At 37.4% G+C, this 19,619-nt stretch overlaps 2 protein-coding genes across 2 annotated transcripts; one reads left to right on the plus strand and one right to left on the minus strand.

Moving 5' to 3' along the window:
• Positions 1-300: 300 nt before the first annotated feature.
• On the plus strand, positions 301-4,044 carry LOC132037728 (mitochondrial outer membrane protein porin of 34 kDa-like). The gene is made up of 6 exons (XM_059428328.1): positions 301-447; positions 894-961; positions 2,375-2,485; positions 2,838-2,924; positions 3,039-3,247; positions 3,485-4,044. The coding sequence occupies exons 1-6, from the start codon at positions 399-401 to the stop codon at positions 3,789-3,791; spliced, it is 831 nt and encodes a 276-aa protein (XP_059284311.1). The 5' UTR covers positions 301-398; the 3' UTR covers positions 3,792-4,044.
• A 1,647-nt stretch (positions 4,045-5,691) lies between these two features.
• Positions 5,692-10,450, minus strand: LOC132037727 (hypersensitive-induced response protein 1). The gene is made up of 6 exons (XM_059428327.1): positions 10,289-10,450; positions 7,786-7,982; positions 7,371-7,491; positions 6,804-6,895; positions 6,609-6,705; positions 5,692-6,360 (listed from the first exon to the last, which is right to left on the minus strand). Exons 2-6 carry the CDS (start codon positions 7,972-7,974, stop codon positions 5,999-6,001), a joined length of 861 nt encoding a protein of 286 aa, XP_059284310.1. The 5' UTR covers positions 7,975-7,982; positions 10,289-10,450; the 3' UTR covers positions 5,692-5,998.
• Between the last annotated feature and the right edge of the window lie 9,169 nt (positions 10,451-19,619).

Raw genomic sequence — 19,619 nt, forward strand, 5'->3', positions numbered from 1 at the left:
CAGAAAATATTGTCAATAATACCCTTTCTTATTGAACAATACAGTACATGTCTTCCATTACCTTGTTGCCAAAGAAATTAAAATCCTAATTTTTTGTTTTTGTTTTGACAATAATGCTTTCTTGAAGAACAATACATGTCTTCCATTATCACATGCCACGTGTCGTCTTTATTCCACATCTCAACACCACAATCTACGGTCCAAAAAGTATCTAAATCATCAGAACCTTCAAATCAACGGTCCAGATAAAGCGGAGTTAAACACACCGTTTAGGGCTTTTGTTTGCATTTTTTAAATATAAATAGCCTCTCCACTCTGTACTCATTTCTTCTTCACCATAGCTACAAAGCTTTCTTCTCTTTAATTTTTCTTCGTTGATTTTATTCGATTCAATCATAATGGGAAAAGGACCTGGTCTCTACTCTGACATCGGGAAACGTGCCCGAGGTTCGTTTTCTATTTATTTTCTTAGGACGTTATTGGAGTTAAAGTTGGATCTATAAGGAATGAGTAGATGCATATTTTGATATGTATACATATATGTAGATAACTTTATTTATATGTTGAGTTGGAGATTATTGGAGTAGACACGGATCTAGAATTTGAAATTGAGTGGTTGCACATTTTTAATATGTATATTTATCTTTGAATTTATCGCCCAACTTTTATATGAATAAATATATAGAGTTCGAGTTTGAGGTAATTTAGTACGTAATTGGTGCAAGTTTAGTTTCGAGTTTGTATGTACATGGACGCCCGTATTTAGTTGCAGTTGTCTGTAGTTTTATAATTGATTTTTGTTGCTCGCTAGAAGAAATGCGATGTTGACTTTGTTTTTGGTTTCTAATTGATGTTTCCTTGTTAATGTTGTTTTTATGTATTGTGTTGAACAGATCTTCTGTACAGGGACTACCAGACTGATCACAAATTCACCATTACGACCTACTCTCCTACCGGAGTTGTGAGTTTACTCCTTCGTTTGCTGTGGATATGTTTTAACTCTGAGTTAGCTAGGGTTCTTTTCTGTATTGCGATTCATGAAATTCGGCTGTTGCTGTTTTATGGAAGATAAGAATGACTCGTGTTTGTTTCTGTTTATAACCATATATATGAATTTTCTTGAGAGGTTAACTTATTCTGAAGGGGTTTATGAATTGTGTATGAACTCACATAAACATTAGTATCCGTGCTCGCTCGATTGAATTATTCACTAACATCTACTCTTCAATTAGACATTACATATTGCAATACATGCCTGCATTTGAGCACATAATGATAACAAATGTCTTTCACTATTACTGTAGTTAGTTGCCGCCATGCGACCAGGGGGTCACGGGTTCCAGCCTCTTGCAGAAATGCAAGGTAAGGCTGCATACAATGGGCCTTTGTGGTCCGGTCCTTCCCCGGACCCTGCTATGCGCGGGAGCTTAGTGCACCGGGCTGCCCTTACTGTAGTCACCCACTCTTGCTTCTTATCTGTCTTTTGTTTCAAGTAATCATTGTGACGAAATGTTTAGAACAGATTTTCATGTTTAAATGAAGTTCTATTCATGTATCTGTTTCTTTTTAATATGCCTTCTTAGGATTTTCTTTTGAAATTATTCTTAACTTGAGATTAATTAAATTACATGATTGTAATTTTTATTCTTGATTATATTGTACTAGTTTTAATCACATACAGTAACAACAACAACATATCCAGTGAAACAACATATCCAGTGAAATCCCACAATGTGGGGTCTGGGGACGGTAAAGTGTACGCAAACCTTACCCCCATCTTCGGAAACAGCCTCGGCTCAAGAGAAAACATGACGAGGATGAGGAAACAATTTTTATTCACATACAGTAGGCCATATAAAGTTCTACACAGGATGAGGAAACAATTTTTATTCCAATTTAACAATAAAAATAATCAAGTCATCCCATTAAAAGAACTTGAGATCAATAGTCGTGCTACAGTGCCTACATTATAGTCATATATAATTTCCTAAGAGCCAAATGACCACGTGGATGGTTAATGCACCTTTTCTGATTGTATAGTTGTTAGGACCACTGCTTTCTGTTGTGATATCTTTATCTGATAGACTGTACTAATATTTTCTACTTGCTCAATTGTTCTTCTTGGGGTTTTTCTCATCCTATGTTCTGATGTGAAGAAAATGGTAATTACTACTTGCGTCAAACTGATTGCCAGAGTCCTTTTTGCAACAGAAATTTGTCTGGATTTTGACTGTTAACGTTGATTGTAATTGCAAGCACTAGCGTTTTTTAACTCGAGAGAAATATGTGGAGATATTTACATGTGTACATTGCTCTTCTTTTTCTTAGAAGTATGATTTCTTCTGAGAGTTAAAGACATTTTTTCTTTTGGTAGGCTATCACTTCATCTGGACTAAAGAAAGGTGATCTATTTCTGGCTGATGTTACCACTCAATTGAAGAACAAGAATATCACAACTGATATAAAAATAGACACCAACTCAAATGTGAGTGGCTCTGTTCGCTCCTTTTATGTTAATATGTTTGCCCTTTGTTCCTGTGAGTGTTCTTATGGTCTGGGCTCTTGATCATTAAAATTTTACGTAGTTTTTATGTTACAATAATCCTCATGCGTCTGGCCTCTACCTATGAGTCCATAATCCACTTCAACAACCCAGACACACACACACTCTAGAAGTCTTAAAAACTTTCTTTGTTCAGTTATAGTTTGTTTTTTAATGTACTTTCTTCCTCCTTCCTTTGGCTCAAGTATTTAGCATAATCTGTTTGCCTTTTCCTTCTTGGGACATGTGTTATCATAAGTCTCTTGATCTGACTTAATTTTGTTTCCTATGCTAGCTTTTGGCAACTATTACTGTCGATGAAGCTGCTCCTGGGTTGAAGACAATCTTTAGCTGCAGAATCCCTGATCACAGTTCTGCAAAGGTAAACAGCTATATCGTTTTAGCTAAGATTTCTACCATATGTTGTTATGTAATGAACATGTCCAAATGTGTATTGCTGATGCTTGTTTTTATTATTTTGTTTTGGTCATGACAGATGGAACTTCAATATTTACATGACTATGCCGGGATATGCACCAGTGTTGGGTTGACAGCAAACCCCATTGTCAACTTCTCTGGTGTCTTGGGCACTAACGTTCTCGCTTTGGGAACTGATGTATCCTTTGACACCAAGGCAGGGGCTATCACAAAGTGCAATGCGGGCTTGAGTTACACAAATGCTGACCTCATTACTTCTTTGAATCTGTGAGTTCTTTTCACGGCTGTTAGATGTCTTACTTGATAACTGACCATGCATTATTGTTGAGTTGGTGTATGACTTTTCACTTGTCAACCCAGCTTTCATGCTGCTCTGTGTGATCAAAATTTGCTGCCGAACACTATATCATGAACTTTTGACTTTAGTTGCAGACTGATTTTTGGAATGCTTATTCAGTGTTTGATTAACTTGCTTTTGAATGTGCATGTATGGTGAAAAATCAGTAACAACAAGGGAGATGCTTTGAGTGCATCATACTACCACATAGTCAGCCCTCTGACTGGTACTGCTGTTGGCGCGGAGGTGAACCATAGCTTCTCTACCAATGAGAACACCATCACTGTCGGAACTCAGCATCAATTGGATCCTTTGACGACTGTGAAGGCAAGGGTTAACAACTATGGCAAGGCAACTGCTCTGATCCAGCATGAGTGGCGTCCTAAGTCACTTTTCACCATTTCAGGAGAAGTGGACACCAAAGCTGTTGACAAAAGTGCCAAATTTGGACTGGCCTTGGCTCTCAAGCCATAGGCTTAGTCAGAGGTTTAGGACATGGGCTATGGAGAAAATTAGAAAACTTGTTTCTTTGGCAATTTATCTTGGTGGTTCTGGACTGTGAAAATAATTTTAGGCGGTTGTTTTAACCAATAGTCTTGTCATTATGAGTTAGTACATTCTTACTCTCACCCCTTTTGAAACTTTTGAGATGTTTTTGCTCAAGATTTTTGTCCAAGCAAAAGCGCACAATTTGACAAATCATTATCGATCTTATGTTTTCTGCTCAGCAATTTGCAAGATTTTTTGTCGTGTTCATGATTGGGATGTTAGCTTATTTTAATGTTATGATGATAATTGATGTGGGAAATCCAGCTTGTCAACAGCCACATATAGCTGTGATTCCTCTGTTTCCCTTTCGAATTGATGCCTGAAGCGTAATTGGAGATGTAATGCATCGTGTTAGGGATGTGTTTTCTTTTGGCTACTTTATGTGTTTGTCGCTGGTAGCAGAGGCAATTCTAGTGGCTAAAGGTTGTGAAATAATTTGCAGTCGAAGAGGATTTGGTTATATTGATTACTTTGTTCTTTTGCGATGGAGATTCTAGTTAGGTAATATTGTCAACGCTTAAATATGTAGAAATTGCAGATGTCATTTACTCCCTCCGGTTCGGAATAAGTGTCCGCTTATAAATTTTCATCTGTCCCTATTTACTTAAAGCAAAATAAGCAAGAATTAAATTAATTAAGGGCAGTTTAACATACTTAGAAGTTAGTGTTTTTTTAAGGATTATGAAAAAGACTAAATGGATGCTTATTTTGAAAGGGGAGTAACAAAGAGCCTACTCGCCAAGAGAAAGAAGCCTTTATCATAAAGTTCACTCCGTTTTGTGTCATGTCAGATCCTAGTTTCACTATTTTTATGTAAGGGCCGAGTTAAGATCATCAAGGAAAAAGGCAAAAAGCCCCTTTCTTGTGAGGTGACCTGTTTCCAATGTTGTGGGATGAAAGTGTTAGTGGCCTACAATCATACGTGGCTAATAATAATAATCTCGTAACGGTTATGCATTTGTCAATTTTTAAGAATGTACTCATTTAAAATAAGTGTCCGCTTAGTCTTCATATTTTGATTCAAAATAAGTGTCTACTTACATAATTAAGAAAGAATTCTGATTTATTCTTATCAACTCAAGGCAATAAATAATCAAGAAACTTATTAATTAAGGATAGTTTAGTCAAAATAGCTACTTGTTTTAGGAGTTAATATTTTCTTAAGGGGTGTGTTACAAGCTAAATATACAATTATTTTGACTCAGACTGAGTGTTAGCCAGTGTACCAAAGAATATTAAAGAGGAGTTGAACTCTTTCTCTGAAAAATGGAAAATACAAAATTGATAATCCAATCTTATGAAAACATCAAATTATTACAGGAGGTCCGAGGACCTGCTTCAAAGTGTCATTAATTAGGCTGCAACACGCAAACGGCATGAAAGTGCAACTTTCCCTTCGCGCCAATGGAAAGCCAAACACGGTCTTTGAAATATATGATATGTTGAATTTATTTGACCAAAATTTAATTTATAATTTAGCTGGCTAATTTGTTCTTTTGTTAGAGGGGTCAATTAAATCAAACCACGTTATTGTAACAGCATCATTCTTATTTTACCCTCTACCAGCCTGAGTTGTATCCCCCCTCAAGCTTCAACAATATCCCCCCTCAAGCTTCAACAAACTCACTCTCGAGCCTTGCCACAAATTGTACGAATCAGAATAAGACGGAAGCTAGAAGGATAGTTGAGTTCTTTCCTAAATTGGTCAATTCAGTCACTAAAAGAACTAAATTAACGCATTTTAAAATAGTTGAAAGATGTCTAGTAAAACAAAGCCGAAAAATGTACAAAATACAAAATATTAGGGGGGAAGGAAGGAGGCACGCAAGAAAACTTTGGATAATTTAATTAGCAGCTAATATAGGCCAGGTAAGTGATGTGATTTACTCTTGGCAAGTAAATACCTAAAAAACTCCGATAAAAACACATTGTCTAACAAGATAAATTGCAATCAACTGCAAAACTTCTTGTTTGCCAGGTTAGGTAGTAAACAGCCTATATAGTGAAACCAAATGTTGTGTGTATCAATATATGGATTATATAAGCTCAACACAAGTAAAGCTACTGTATCAACACTAAACTAAAAGCATCTGACCGCGCAAGACTATCAATTACCCTTAATCTTTATTAAACTAATGCTGGATACTTTCAGCCTGAAGAAGACCCTCGCGGATCTGAGAAGCAACATCTTTGACAGCACCTGGTCCATGGGGAATAAACACTGCAGATGACTTGGAAGTAGCTCCAATCTCCTTCATTGTATCAAAATATTGAGTAACAAGAACCATGTCCATCACATCTTTGGCTGATGTTCCAGGCACGTTCTCTGAGAAAGCAAGCACACTGTCTCGAAGACCATCTACAATGGCTTGACGCTGTCGAGCAATGCCAAGCCCTGACAAGTACTTGGATTCAGCTTCTCCTTCAGCTTTCTTGATCTGCAGTATTTTCTCTGCTTCAGCCTTCTCATTCGCAGCAACACGGAGTCTTGCAGCTGTTGTCACCAGCAAAGGTTTATCAGAGCAATCACATACATCACTAGGCAATAGATAATTTAAAACATAGTTAAAATTTCTGAAAAGAATATCAAATGCAGTCATTGTCTAGGAAATGCAACAGCCTTCCATGAAAAAGGTAGAAGAACAGGAATAACATTATTTGCTCAATGTTGTCGCAAGCACTTAACAATTTAGACATCCAATTGACAAACAAATTATCTTTCAGATTGTAATTTGGCCTTACCAGCATTAATCTCATTCATTGCCCTCTTGACATGGATATCTGGCTCTATATCCACAATGAGGGTCTGGACAATCTCATACCCATAAGAAGACATAGCCTGCAATTTTTATAGGAAAAAGGACAAGATTTTAGTATAACTAAAATGAAAGAAGACTGAAACAGTGAATTGGTCGTTTGAGGCAAGAATCATATAACCTTTTCAAGTTCTTCCTCTACCGCTTTAGCAATTTCATTCTTCTGCTCAAATGCAGCATCCAACTCCATTCGTGGCACACTGGCCCTTATAACTAAAAGGAGATTGATAGATGTTACGTCAAGAACACAGAATGTTACAAGAATCCCCAACATAAGCAGAAAAGACATACATATAAATATCTAACAAAACCCAAGATGACCACCAAAAAACCACCCAATCTACTTTATCATTTCTAATAATTAATGCCCCCAAAAGATACATGCCATGTAATATCAATGTTAAGAGAAGACAAACACTGATACTGAGAAAAGCTTGTAAAGATGCATCAATAGATTAGGTTCAGTAAAATACAAAGTGTGGTATATAGAAAAAGACAACTTGCCAATCATCATCGCATATTTCCACCCCACAGTTCTACAAGTCTATGACACTTATTAACCCCAACCCCATCCCCCTCTTCAGCCCTTTCATACTTCTTATGTGGTGAAGTGAATCTTATACTACTTGATCTACAAGCTCCTCATCTTTCCATGGCAACAACTACAGATATAGATCTGAAAACATACCATCAAAAACATAGGACTGGATCTGTCCTTTGGTGTTTGAAAGCTTGTAAAACGCATCAGCTGCAGTTTCTGCTAACGCTCTGTACTGAATGGATGCTACTACAGTGACAAAAACATTGTCCTGGAACAACGAGAACAACAATACTTCGAACTGTGATGATCAAACTAGCAAGACCAAAACGGTGAAATGCGATAGAACTTAAAAGATACAACGTTCAAGGAAGGAGAAACTAAATTTGACCTCATATAATTCTTTTCTCAAGATAGAAATAGATCAAGAAACTTTTTTGATTTAGTGATAGATATATGACCAAAATTTCACATAAGGAAAACTATTAATGAGTTAAGAATTCTGCCGTAAAAAGCAATAAATCAGAACGATTCAGATATGCGAGATAGTGAGATGTAAACGTACCTTTGTTTTTGTCTCACAGCGAACATCAAGCTGCTGAACTCGCAATGAGAGTGAACCAGGGACTTGGTACCCAAAACACCACGGCAAGCAGTGACACCCTGGCTCCAGCACTTCATCAAACTTACCAAAGCGTTCTTTCACAGCAACAGTTGACTGATCTACTTGAATGCAACCAAGTGTTTGACCCATAGTTCAATCTACAAGCATCGTGTTAAGAACAGAGAAACGAAAATTAGGAATTACAATATAGCAAATTACACATATATATAAAGTATTACATAAAAATTCGACATCTTCATTTTGTTATCATATACTCCCACCGTCTCAAAATAATTATCGTCCTTACTAAAAATATTTGTCTCAAAATACGTGTCATTTTAGAAATTCAAGAATTTTTTTTTTTCTTCCATTTTACCCTTAGTAGTAATTGTTCTTGAAGACTACAAACACCTCAATTATGACACATAAATAGAGTAAATATTCAGTGAAGAGGGATTATATCTTGAGACATAAATAAAGGTAAAATAGTCAAACACCCGTCCTAATTAATGTTTTCTTAAGGAGCGTGTGAATGAAAAACGCGACAAGTATTTTGAGACGGAGGGAGTATCATCTAACATTTCGGAATGATGATCATTATTTACAAGTCAAATAAAGAAATAGTTACACGTGGAAGCATCTTAGAACTAAAACAGTTGATCAACATAAAAATTGCATTTTATTGACATGTCCCAGAAGAAAAACTAGCCAGCTACTTGACAACTAAAAAAGCTAAAAACTAGCCAGCTACTTGACAACTAAAAAAAGCATAATATTAGGTTTATGCTCATGCTCAGGGCAGGGCAATTTGACGGGATCAGTTTAAAATCTCAAACAAATACCTCAAGCATGCAAAGCTTTCACGACACTGAGGGTGAATTTGGTATGACAGAAAATGTTTTCTTATTTTCCCTTGTTTGATTGCACTAAATATCTTGGAAAATGTTTTCCTTAAAAATTTGAAGGAAAACAATTTTCGGATCAATAAAAACCAATGCATCCCCAGCCTACCCTCGCACTATCCACCCACCCCCTTCCCCTACCCCACCTGCCCCCACCCCCACCCCCACCAACCCCCTTCCCCTCCCCCAACCCCACCAACCCCCCTGCCCGCCTTACCCCCCACCACCAGCCCCTGGCCCTACCCTACCTACCCACCCCACCCCCACGCCCCCACCACTAGAATGTGCACTCCGAATTCAAAAACCTCATAGTGTTTTGCTTGAAGATATGCAAATGTTCTTAAAATGACATTTTCCAACTAGCGCACCAAACAGAAGAAAATGAGTAGGAAAATCACTTTTTTTCCGAGAAAATACTTCTGTCATACCAAACACGCCCTGAAAGGTAAATAAGTACAAAATTCTCATTTAAGTAATAGGAAAAATACAAATTAAGATAGAAAATGCATGACATGATGAAAGCTATGACGGATCAAGGAAAACTCATCAGAAATTTAAAAACAAAATCATCAAATTGTACAAAGGTGCATGTGGCGGACCCAGGATTTTAAAACGGCGGGGGCACCATTATCTTAACATAAACGCCAACAAAATTTTTAACGACTGAGGGATAATACCGTGTCGGACCGGTCACTAATCACATAACAGTGGCGAAAATACAAGTATATAGGTCAAATATGATTTTTTAGTAATAAATAAAATTTAACACAATGAAGCAAATGAAAGAAATAGCTCAGTGGCTAAGGCTGTGCAACATGTGTTAACGGTGCACGTTTGAATTTGGGCAAGCTCATTTAACACTTGTTGTTTTCCTAAAAATAGACTCAAAAAAATAATTAAAAGTGACATCGGATTCGATCCGGGGTGACATGTAAGGGATGCAGCAGTTGCAACCAACGGGCCCAAAGACAATTTCGTTTGTTAGAGTGCACAATTAAATATATACCAACACACACACACACACACACACACATATATATATATATATATATATATATATATATATATATATATATATATATATATGATTTTTTTCCGAAGCTAACGAGTGCACGTGCACTCACACCTTCCATGGTGGTCCGCCTCTGTCAGCATGTATCCTAAAATTTTATGCAACTATCACCATATAACGCCTCCAGAAATTCAAATTGATCAAAATTTAGTTTTCTCAATAAATCCTAGTTAAGTAGTTTGTTAGCTAGGTTTTCGTATTTGGTAATTAAAGATATATTTTGCAGAGATATTCCTTTTTACAAGAGAAAACCTAGTTCTCAAAATTATACTCACTAGAAACTCACAATAGATCAAACGAAATTGATATAAACACATATGCAGGTAGATAATCACACTTGTACACCATAAAATTACTAGAAATAACCACAATCTTAAAAAACCTTAATTCATCATCAAATGATACACCCAAAATTCATATTTTTCGCCCACATGCAAAAAAAAAAAAAAAAAAAAACACATGTTTAGGTGGGCTAAAAGGGAAGAAGAACCTGTGAAGTGAGCAACAGCGTAAAAAAAGCAAAAGATTTTTACTCAACAAGATTATAAGAGAAACTACGGTTTAATTGTTTCTCTTGTTATTAAATAAATAAGAGAGGAATGGATTCAGAAGAGGTTGTGAATATGGTAGCAAAAGGTACTCTGTAACTCGTGACGCTGTTTAATTGTTTGCTTCCTGCTTTGGTTTTTATCCATTTTTGGCTAAATGATAAAATTGTCCCTTGTGAATTGTGATGGAATCCGCCATTTTGTAGGACCAAAAAAAAAAAAAAAAGGTTGAATCAAACTAAAAAAAAAAAAAAACATAACTAGGTTTCACGGACTAATTTAGTGCGTGAAAGGACCAAACTGTAAAAATAAAAGTTTGGCCTTTCACACACGAAATTCGTGCATGAATGAGCCCAGCAAAAGTCGGCCCCCTCCTTCCCACCACGACCAAAGACCTTTCCAACCCAAAAAACCCGCCATTGAAGCTCCATTTCAGTGGTCCCCAACCCCCAAAATGCCTTTTTTTCGTATTGTTTTTCGAAAGTCAATATTCTTGTATATTAAGTATAGAGCAAAGTTTAAGGTTAGATTTTGAATAGAGAGGCGCAGGGCTCATTCTGAAAACTCAAAAAAACCTTCAATCTAGGTATTTCACTACAATTTTTTTTATTACATTGCTAAATATATTATTACCCTAAGCATGATCATTGTGTAACTGGGGTGGATTTGGAAAAGACTCTCGTTTTTGCGCATTTTTTTATGCGTTTTTGGGCAATCCGTAGGAACTGTTGGGACTGCCCCCCCCCTTTTTTTTTTAAAAAAAATTTGTTTATTTATTGTTAATTAGTTAATTATATATTAATTGTTTATTTAGTATTTGTTAATTGTTCGATTAGCGACTTAAGTATTTATTAATTGTTAGACTAGCTAATTATTTATTTAGTTTTTGTTAAGCCAATTGTTTATTTGTTAATAATTTCTTAATTGTTTCATTAGTTAATTAATTGTTTATTTGTTAAATATACAATAATAATTAATTAATTTTTTGATTAGTTAGTTAATTGTTTATTTATTAAATATATGATAATAACTTGTTAATTGTTTGATTAGTTAGTTAATTGTTTATTTATTAATTATTTATACTAATTGTTTGCTAACTAATGGTTAATTATTTGACTTATTAATTATTAATCTTTATATTTTAGGATTGAAAACCCTTAGTTTAGGATTGATAACTCGTAGTTTAGGATTGAAAGCCCTTAATATAATTATCGATAAAAGATTACATAAGTAATATTACTTGTTAATGATTGATTAAAAATACGTAAAATAGATGGGTCACCACAATCCTTAATAAAATTTTCGATAAAAGATTACATAGCTAATACTACTCGTTAATGATTGATTTAAAATGCGTAAAATAGATGGATCACCACAATCCTTAATAAAATTTTTGATAAAAGATTACATAACTAATACTACTCGTTAATGATTGATTTAAAATGCGTAAAACAGATGGATCACCACTCTCTTGATCCGGGGCCCTTCGACCGAGAGTTACTGTATCTTCAGCCCGAGTATAGGTCGCAACATATATGGACATCCGACCTACAGCCTGAGGCTCAGATCCGTACCCGGTTAGGTGATTCAGCATGGGAGATCTTAGCTGCTCGCCCCCCACATCCTCGTGTCCTGGATATACTACGTCGGGGCGGTATCTATCGGTGCGTCGAAGTTGGTTGGGTACAACACGATAGGTCGCTAGTGACGGCCTTGATTGAGAGGTAGCGACCGGAGACGCACACATTTCATCTCCGCACCGGTGAGGCTACCATTACCCTTCAGGATGTGGAGGTCATTTATGGGCTACAGGTTGATGGACGCCCATTGTATATTGAGGAGTCTCATGTGTTGCCGCCTTACCAGGATGAGTTGACTAGGCTCACCGGTTTCGCAGCTTTGGATAGTCATATTTCCGGCCAGACTCGGCTTTTGTTGTTGGCCCTTTATGCTCACTTGCGCCTCACAGACATGCAAAGATCCGATTGGAGAGGACACGCCTCAGGCTGATGTTGACCGACGTGCGCGTCTATACCTACTCATCATATTCTGGGCCATCCTGTTCTCGAACACTTCGGGTTCGTATGTGAGCTTGAGGTATCTTCGTTATGTCGACGATCTCGCCAATATAGGATGTTATAGTTGGGGCGCTGCTGTGCTGGGCTACATGTATCTATGGGCACGAGGGTAGAGGTCCCTGCATTTTGCTCGCTCCTTCAGGTAATATATTTAAGTGTGTGTATTTAAACACAAAATATTTTTTTTTTAAAACGGCAACTGATAAAATATTTTTTAAATGACTATATCAGATATGGGTGTGGACTAGGTTGAGACCTTTTCAGCCCATACCAGCTCACCTTCCCGCTGACTATCTTACTGTGCCGATGCCATATGCGTATGGTCGCGAGGTGTACGCTGACGTGCGGAGACGCACCATAGCCTTCTCCTGTTTAGGGATCAGCTAGACCGCATGACGGCGCAGACGGTATGTTCATATTTTGTATCCACATGCTAGACCACATAGCCACTATTTTAGTCTTTTATTGTTAACTAGTTCAATTCTTTTTACAGGATTTTATATGGACGCGGTATGATCATATTTTGGATGAGCTGCTGGCGTTTTGTAGGGCTGGTCAGCACATGTGGATGTCACGGTATCCATTGATACATATGGATATCGTTGAGTATCACGCGCCCGATCGCGTGTTACGGCAGTTTGGATATGTACAGAATATACCTGCGGCTACGGATTGAGAGCATGACCACTATGTGAGGGACGAGCGTACAGGCGTCGATGATGCATGGCGACTCCATATGCAGCAGCCGGTCCAGAGTTGGGATGTGAGGATGACGAGCCTAGCGGTGGTCGAACATGACACTCCGATCCATTTGTACATAGAGTGGTACATGCGGATCACTCGCATCATTATTGGCAACCCCTCTAGGCGTCGTCCAGATAGCCTAGGATATGTAGCTCTCGCAGGAGCGTATGAGGCGCTGGTAAGTTTTATTAGTCTTAAACTTAAACCATCATCTTATGTACTACTTTACAAATTTATTCAATTGTTAATATTTGCAAATATATACAGGTACAGATCGTTAAGACGATGCGCTACGAGAGCACTGCTCGTATGGAGGCCCCCGAGACAGCGGAGTATGCAGTATGGATGATTGAGCTTGCCGAGACTGGTATGAGACAGGCACATGACTTTGAGCGTCTCCATGAGCGTGTTCCGGTGCCCCACCTCGGGTACGGTGGTCGTGGTCGCCGAGGCTCGGGTGCCCGTCGCGCAGGTGGTAAGGCCGCGCAGGTGACGAGGCTCCGTTGGCTTCGCAGATCCCGCCGAGTTCCACCGCAGTCGACTACAGATATCCCATCTACTTCTTCTTCCCGACCGTCGACTTCACAGACACCTCTGTATACGCCGGACCCTTTTTCAGATTATGTGCCCTGGCTTTCATTTCCACATCCACCAGTTCGTGATCCACAGGGTGAGCGGCCGGTTCGTGATCTACAGGGTGGCCTACATCTGGACTTCGACGACGCCATGTTCGAGGACTTCGTGTTTGATACGACAACATCTGCATCTCCTTCTTCGGGGGCCGCTCAGGAGCCCTCTCATCAGGCATCTCAGGAGGTCGTCGACACACAGGTTTGATTTTTACAATAAAGTAAAATAATTTATTAATTAATTAATTATTTATTTCAGGTTCAGTTTAGAATAAATCTAAACTAAATTGTTTATATATTATTTCAGGTTCATTCTTCTACGCCAGTGGACCCATCTCAGGCTTCATCACCTGCTCCGAGGCCTACTAAGGAGACCGTTGAGGAGCCAGCTCAGGAGCCCTCTCACCAGGCATCTCAGGAGGCCGTCGACACACAGGTTTAATTTTTACAATAAAATAAAATAATTTATTAATTAGTTGTTTTATTTCATATTTAGTTTAGAATAAATCTAAATTAAATTGTTTATATGTTATTTCAGGTTCATTCCTCTGCGCCTATGGAGTCTCTTGATGAGATTGACGAGGAAGCATGTTATGAACCACTCCCACCGCCCACCGTCATCTCCCATAAGAAGCATGTGATGAACCGGGGTTCGGGTCGAAAGAAGGGACGGAAGGGAAGCAAGGATGATGATGCCATAGAGCATGTACAGATTAAGAGGAGAAAGGGGGATGGGGATGGTGGTGGTGGTGGGGTTAGCCTTAGGCCTAGCCGTACGCTAAAGGCTCCCACATGTGGGACCTGAGATTGTGAATGTTGTAAATAAAGTGTACATTTTATGTTAATATTATATATATTTTCTGTTATTATTTTCTTAATGATAATTAGTTATCTTAATAATAACTCGTGCGACGTATGGAAAAAAATGTGATTTTAATAGTTTTTTTTTAAAAAAAGGCCTCTGTCACGTACAGAATCTATGCGTGAAAGTACAAAAAGTTACACTTCCTTTCACGCACAGAAACTGTGCGTGAAACGTATGTTCCTTCTTTCACGCACTAATTTCGTGCGTGAAAAGAGCAAACCTCCTACAGTTTGGTGTAAGTGTTGATTTGATAACACACCACGCATGATAATTTCAGGAATCTATGACACATAAAGGCTTGATTTGACAATACATTGCTGCATTATTTGACCGTTTTAATACGACTTGTATTGCGCACCGTTTTAATACGCAATGTAAGTGTTGATTTGACAACACACCACGCATGACAATTTCAGGAATCTATGACACATAAAGGCTTGATTTGACAATACCGTTTTAATATGACTTGTATTGCGCACCATTTTAATGCGCAATGTAAGTGTTGATTTGACAACACACCACGCATGACAATTTCAGGAATCTATGACACATAAAGGCTTGATTTGACAATACCGTTTTAATACGACTTGTATTGCGCACCATTTTAATGCGCAATGTAAGTGTTGATTTGACAACACACCACACATGACAATTTCAGGAATCTATTTAACATGAATGTTGGATGAGTGAAAAACTCATCAATTTCATAAGTCTAAGTCTTACAAGTCATTGAAAAAAAAAAATCAAACTTCATAGAAAAAATGTCTCAAAATGCTTCAACTGTTAGGGTTTCACTATTTTGGGATGGAGATATCGTTAAGGACAATTGCTCCGTTCGTTATAGTATCAGACCAAAAGCCCATGTTAAATTTTCAACAACTTTAAATTATGAAACACTAGTCAGTTACATGCACAAAAGAATGAAAACTACACCTTACCGAGTTTGGAATCTCACTAATCGGAGATATCCACAAACAATATCAAACGGTGTAGTGCGTTATGGCATGCACAATATCAACGATGATGAATCTTTGAGTGATTATTTGGGATCGCCGGAAGAATATCGTGATTTAGTATCCATTAATGTTCTTGAGATGTATGTTGAAAAGATACCTCGAGAAGAAGTCCCTCAAACCCAAACTATTCATGGTAACACTTATGGGGACTTTAGTTCTTATGGAGACATTTTGAGTGGTCAAGTGCGTGAAAAAATCTAAGCGAAAATTTAATCAAGCTTACAATGAAAATTGGTAAATATACATTTTTCATATTATTATTATTATGTGTAGTAGCACGTGTTTGTTGTATGAATTGGTAAATAACCACTTTTCAAATCTTTATAGGAACTATTCTCAAAACTCGCACCAAATATGGATGTTGGTCAATATCTTAGTTCGGTGGAGTTGATCATTCTCCACACCATGATAAGGCTTATGAACAACGGTAAGTTCATCACCTTTATATATATATATATATATATATATATATATATATATATATATATATATATATATATATATATATATATATATATATTCATGTATATATGATATTGGTATTCAAAATATGTTACTTTTCGTGTAGGAGGATGAATGCACTTGATAATGAAGATTTTCCAAATTATTATGAGTCATCATCAAGTGATGACGATGAAATAGCTAATAATGCAGAGGTAACCGATGATGAAGATGATGATGATGTTTAAGTTGGTATGACCGACAATATTCCTCAAAGCCAAAACCAACAAGAACCAATGCACCACCACCGATGGCTGAAAACCCAACTTCTGAAAGCCCAATTCAGTGGCATTCTAACAATATCCCTTATCTTGACAGCCTGTAGGGTCGTGATGATGCATTTGTCTTCACAAGAGAAGATGATGACGGTTAAAAACCATTGAACCAAAGGATCTCAACGGATCGATGCTACCTTGCAAAGGAAATGTTGTTCGCATCCAAAAAGGCGTTGCAACGCGCCGTCAAAATTTATTGTTTTAAGGACATGAGGGAGTTTAAGGTTGATCGACAAACACAAAGATATGGAGGCTGGTTTGTAGACTACGGTATCAAGGCCGTGAGTGGTTGCTTCGGGAGTTGTTAAGCCTGATGGTATGTGGGCTATCACAAAATTCCACCAAAGACACACTTGTGATATGGAAGAAAATCGAGCAGATCATTATAATTTAGATACAAACATGATTGCTCAAGTGTTACTTAAAGACGTTGCCGAAACGCCAAGGTAACTTATCCTACCTAGTACATTATATGTCTTATATCAATTGAAAGATCATTACTAAATGTTGTTTGCTTAAACTTGTGCAGGTTCCCCATCAAAGATTGTATTCGAAACATTCAAGCCGTATATGGAAAAACTATCAGCAACAAAAAGGGATTTCTCGGGCGTAGACGCGTTTTTGAGATGATCTTTGGAAATTGGCATACCTCTTTTCAATCGCTGCCAAGGTATATGGCGACTCTACAACATTTTAATGATGGTACTGTTGTAGAGTGGCAGCTTATAGAGGGTAAAATCTTCAACTTCGTATTTTGGACATTCAACCATGCATTGATGGTTTTGCTCACTGCCGACCAGTGATATCCATAGATGGTACGCATGTATATGGTGCCTACAACACCAAGCTCCTAATTTCAATAGGAATGGATGCCAATGGGTCAATATTCCCTCTTGCTTTCGCAATTGCCGCTAACGAGAGCAACGACACATGGGGGATCTTTTTGACCCATTTGAAAACTCATGTTATTAAGGATCGCACCGACATATGCGTCATTGTCATCGTCATAAAGGCATATTGCACAATATGCATAATTTACCCCTGGCACGCCTCCTTTTTACCATCGCTATTGCTTAAGGCACTTGAAGGCAAATTTGCAACCAAAGTTTCACAATGGCACTCTAAACAAATTGATGTAGGGGGCTGCGATGGAGCGTTAACAACGAAAATGGGCTGCAAAAATGGATCTAATCAGGGCAGTGAGTGAACCCGCATGCGTTTGGTTGATGAAGCTTGAAGTTGAAAAATGGACGCTTCATGCCGATGGAGGCAAAAGATGGGGCATGCTAACAACAAATAGCTCGAGTCTTTCAATAACTTGCCGAAATGCCGCTCGGGACTACTGTCACCGCAATGGTGAAATGACTTTCAGCCGGTTGTGGAGCGATTTGTGGTTAGAGACAAGGCAGGAGCGATATTAGCCGAAGTCGGGACATGGATGCCAAAACCCTTCAAAAATATGGAGCATTATAGAAAAAAATGTGAGCATCACCAAATGACCGAGTATGACCCAATTCAACATGTGTATGAAGTTAGGATGGGTTATTACAACGGTAAGGGTGGAAACGTGCATACCGTTTATGAGGCAACAAGAACATGCATTTGTGGTAAGTGGCAAACGTACCACATGCCGTGTTCTCATGCTGTCAAGTGCTTTGAGAGAATGAGAAAAATGGTAACAAGTTATGTGGCGGGGGAATACAAGGTCTACAGTTACCTTAGAGCATATTCTGGCCAATTCCACCCACTTGGTAATGAAGCTTATTGGCCAAACGAGCCGTTTTCGATGGTAGCTAACAAGGATTACATCATGAAATTGGGCATTAACTCACGGAGTCGTAGATCCAATCAAATGGATGTTAGTGAAAGAACTTACTCTCGCAAGTGCTGTACATGTAAGCAATATGGCCATGACAAGCGTTCGTGTGGGCAACAAGGCCGTGGTGGTACAAGCACGTCTCGAAGTAATAGAGCCTCTAGAACTTGAAGATTGTATTGTTACTGTAATTTATTATTGTATTGCTTTGAATTAGTATTGTAATTTAATGGAATGAATTATTTTTGAGTTAGTATAAACCTCTCGTATTGGATGAATTATTATTAAATAAAATATTTATATTTGTACATTCAAATATAATAAAACACTTAAATCAAAACCCTATAAATATGACAAGTTTCAAAACTAACAAAACTTACTTTGGGGCACTTTAGAACCCCTAAAACAACGATCCAAACGTTAAGTGGACTTCATGTAATAAGCCAACATTATTGTATGCAAAAAACGATATTAAGTTCTATATAAAATATTGATATTTCGGGGTTTTGAAAGATGACTAATCTTTGCCCAAAGTATGGAAAAAAACGCGATTTTGATAGGTTAAAAAAAAAAAAAAAACAAAAGGCCTCCTTCATGCACGAATTCCATGCGTGAAAGGCCAAACTTTTATTTTTACAGTTTGATCCTTTAGTGCGTGAAACCTAGTTATGTTTTTTTTTTTTTTCTGTGTTAGTTTGGTTCAACTTTTTTTTTTTTTGTCCTACAAAAGTCGCGGATTCGAATTGTGATCGACTGATTTACGGGAATTACGGGTGGGCATGTTAGGTAGTTTACAAAATATGATTTTTGTAAAACATTGGCGACCACGTTTTACAAATTATAATTTCTCCCGACTATTTTATTTTTTAAAAATTTCAGTGAAGCTTTTTTTTAATTCAAACATACACCACAAGTCATCTAATAATTAACTCAAACAAATATTCTAACTCTAACCTTTCATAAAATAATTAAAAATGCGTTTTCTAATATGTGAACATAAAAAAAAATACTAAAATTATAAGTTAAATAAACGTCACACATTACCTTAATAGTAAATGTTAAATTAAATACGTAATTAAACACCACAAGACATATTATACATTTATTGCAATAAAGACAACAACATATTCTTGAAAGATTACATAAGGAAACAACGATCATACAACTTAGGAAAAAACATAAAAACCAACAAGCAACAACAACGATTGATTTCGTAAGAGCGATGATTCTTGTTATGACTGTTTCACACGTACTACACTTCCTAGACATTGACGCAAGGAAGTCGTTAAGCACCTTAGAAAATTTTATGCATACGTACAAGTGAGTAAAGTAGAGGAAGGTCATAACGT

This window comes from Lycium ferocissimum, chromosome 11 (assembly GCF_029784015.1).
Source record: "Lycium ferocissimum isolate CSIRO_LF1 chromosome 11, AGI_CSIRO_Lferr_CH_V1, whole genome shotgun sequence".
Taxonomy (NCBI): domain Eukaryota; kingdom Viridiplantae; phylum Streptophyta; class Magnoliopsida; order Solanales; family Solanaceae; genus Lycium; species Lycium ferocissimum.